The sequence below is a fragment of the Psammomys obesus genome, unplaced genomic scaffold (genome assembly GCF_907164565.1).
Source record: "Psammomys obesus unplaced genomic scaffold, mPsaObe1.curated_primary_1811, whole genome shotgun sequence".
NCBI classification, from domain to species: Eukaryota; Metazoa; Chordata; class Mammalia; order Rodentia; family Muridae; genus Psammomys; species Psammomys obesus.
The window spans coordinates 2,868-5,923 of NW_026586546.1; the positions used below are offsets into that span (position 1 = coordinate 2,868).

Sequence of the window (3,056 nt, forward strand, 5' to 3'; positions counted from 1 at the left end):
CTGCTTCCCTCACCCAAATGACCCACATGACACAGTGAGGATCAAGTTTGCAGCCACGGGCCTTGAAGACAAGTGCGTCACTCTGGAAGCATGAGGTGAGGCTGACAAAGGTGGGGAGATGACAGTGAACTTAACAAAGATTGTAGCCAAGCTGTGGAGGGTCAGCCTGCCTGTCTGTCTGTCTGTCGAGGCTTAGTCTTACTGTGTAACCCAGCTTGGCCTCAAACTAGAAATTCTCTTGCCTCAGTATCCCAAGCATGGGGGTACTGGCTTCTTGGATAGCTCTTGGGTGTAATAAAGCAGGCAGTCATAGGGTTGGGTTGTTTTTAGCTGAGGCCTTCTTGACAAGAGGACCAGACAGGGAATCCAGTGAGGGGCCTGGATAGTCCTGAGTTGTTCTCACTGGAGTGTCTGCTAAGCCCAAGTCTCTTTTCTGTGTTTCAGAAGCAGCCAGCTGTGTGGAGTTCAAACATGGCTCTGAGGGTAGGTGGCCAGTCCTGAAGACCCAGCCTGGCTCCAGCTGCTTCAGAAGGACTCCAGCCCCCCAAGACTCCTCTGCTCCCCACAGGATGGGAACCTGGGCACTAGGGACCTGGTCATGAGGGGCTGCTGCTCCTCTCCAAAGGCCATCCCTGCACCCCCAAGGAATACCATTGACCAAAGCCTAGGCATGGACTCTAGTCACAGCAATCCCAGTGGGGCTGGGCACGGGGCCTCCTGCTCTGATAGCCCTGCTGGGGGCTTGGCCTGTCCCTCTCCTACCTGCAGTCCTCTCCCAGAGACAGTGGGGGCACATGGGGCCTTGATCTCACCAGCCTCTGAAACAACTTTATTTGGGAAGCAAGAGCCCACGTCCTCAGCAGAAGCTGCTCCCACAGCCCCAGAGAACAGAAATCCTGTGTTCTTGGAGAAGATGGATTCCAAATCCTTGACGAAGACAGATTCTACTTCTGTGAGAAAGGAAGAGGCTGGGTCTTTGAAGAAGGAAGAGTCCTCGTTGATTGGAAAGGCAGAGCCTGCGATCTGTGGAAAGGGGGAGCCTGGGGCTGTGGGAAGGATGGATTGCACAACTCCAAGGAAGGAGGACTCCGAGTCCTTGGGAAGAGGAGGTGCAGCATGCTCCAGCGAAGTGGATACAGTGTCCCCAAGAGGGGAAGGCCCTGGATCCGTGAAAAACACAGAGGCTGTGTCCTCAGGCAAAGTGGAGCCAAGAAAGGAGGACCCCGTGTATTCCAAAAGAGAGCACCCTGGACCCACAAGAGAGGGAGAGCTTGGGTCTTTGGGGAAAAAAGACATGGAAGCCCCAGAAAAGGCAGAGCCTGCATCCACAAAACAGACAGATCCTGGGTTCTCGGGAAAGCTAATGCCAGAATCAGCGGGCAAGACAGAGCTTGTGTCCTCGGGAACAGTGGCTCCTGGGACCTCCAAAAAGGTGAATCCTGAATGCTCAGGGAGGGCAGATCCTGCCGCTGTGGGGAAAGCAGAAACTTTGTCCTCTGAAAAAGAGGACCCTCCGTGTCTTGGGAAGACAGGCCCTGCTTCCTCAGGAGAGTGTGGGCCTGTGTCTGCAAGAATGACAGAAACAGTATCTGCTGGGCAGCCTGAAGGTGTGTTTCCAGCAAAGATGGACCCCACATCTGTAAACAGTTCAGGACCTTCGGGCAGCGAGGACCCAGGTTCCTCAGGAAACGTGGAACTTGTGTCCCCAGTGAAACCGGAACACTTGTCTTCTGGGCAGGCGGCACGTGTGTCCTTGGTGAAAACAGAAACCCTATCCTCAGGAAAGGAGAACCCAAGGCCCTCCGGAAGGGTGGAGCTCACGACTGTCGCAGGAAACATCAAAACGTCTCAAGAAGGGAACCCCAACTCTTCAGGAAAGACAGACCCCGTGTCTTCAAGTTCAGGAGATGCCAAGCCTCTGGGGACCTGGGGGTCCCTGTCTGCTGCAAAAGCTGAGGCAGTGAGCGAGGGAAAAGGAAGCCCGAAGTCCTTAGAGAAGCCAAGTCCTACATCCACCTCGGAGAAAGCTGATGCCCTCGATCTCAGCAGGGTGGGCTGTGCAAGCCAGGCAAAGGCAGAAACCGTTCCCTCTGGACAAGCGGGCCCCACGACTTTAGGAAAAGAGGTCCTGACGAGTTCAGGAAAAGCAGCGTTGGTGTCCCCAGGGAAGGTGGATCCCATGGCCTCAGAAGGAGAAGGCATTCCAGAGCTGAAGGATCCAGAGAAGAGGAATCCTGGGAACTCCACGAGGGTGGACGCCAGGGCCTCGGGCAGTGCTGAGCCCAAGTCTGAGGTCAAGGTGGTGACCCAGCTTCCTGGCGCCGCATTCCCGGAAAAGGTGGAGGCTCCGGCTTCGCAAAAAGAACAGCCACAGTGGCCCGGGAAGACGGATGCCTCGGGGAAAGCGGACTCGAGCACGTCAGTGGGGCCGGTGTCCCTGGGGAAGGCCGACTCTGCGCCTCCATCTAGAAAAGCAGAATCTCAGACCTCGGCCCAGGCCGCGGCTCTGGCTCCGGAGAAGGCCGCGTCCTCTCTCAGGCAATCGGATAGTCCACCGTGCAGCTCAGCCCAGCTTCGGGGCGACGAGCGGCGCCAGGAGCCGGGGCCCTCTTTCAGCACCGGCCAGAAAGACCTAGCGGCCGCGGCGGCCGCGAAGAGCCCCCGCGCGGAGGGGACAGCGCCCCCGCCGGGGCCACGGACTCGCGACAACTTCACCAAGGCGCCGTCGTGGGACGCGGGCGCGCCGCCGCCGCCGCGGGAGGACGCGGGCACGCAGGCCGGCGCTCAGGCGTGCGTCTCGGTGGCGGTGAGCCCCATGTCCCCGCAGGACGGCGCGGGCAGACCGGCCTTCAGCTTCCGCGCGCCCAGCCCCGCGCCCGGGCCGCCCGCGCGCCGGGACGCCGGCCTGCAGGTGTCGCTGGGCGCCGCCGAGACGCGCTCGGTGGCCACCGGGCCCATGACCCCGCAGGCCGCCGCGCCGCCCGTCTTCCCCGAGGTGCGGGTGCGGCCCGGCTCGGTGCTGGCCGCCGCCGTGGCGCCCCCGGAGGCGGCCGAGC

General features: G+C 60.2%; 1 protein-coding gene across 1 annotated transcript; it reads left to right on the forward strand.

Annotated features, from left to right (window-relative positions):
* Nucleotides 1–583: 583 nt before the first annotated feature.
* On the forward strand, nucleotides 584–3,049 carry Gprin1 (G protein regulated inducer of neurite outgrowth 1; the record flags this gene model as incomplete). The annotated part of the gene is made up of 1 exon (XM_055601988.1): nucleotides 584–3,049. A coding segment is annotated over exon 1 (2,451 nt), but the record flags the coding sequence as incomplete, so codon positions are not given.
* Between the last annotated feature and the right edge of the window lie 7 nt (nucleotides 3,050–3,056).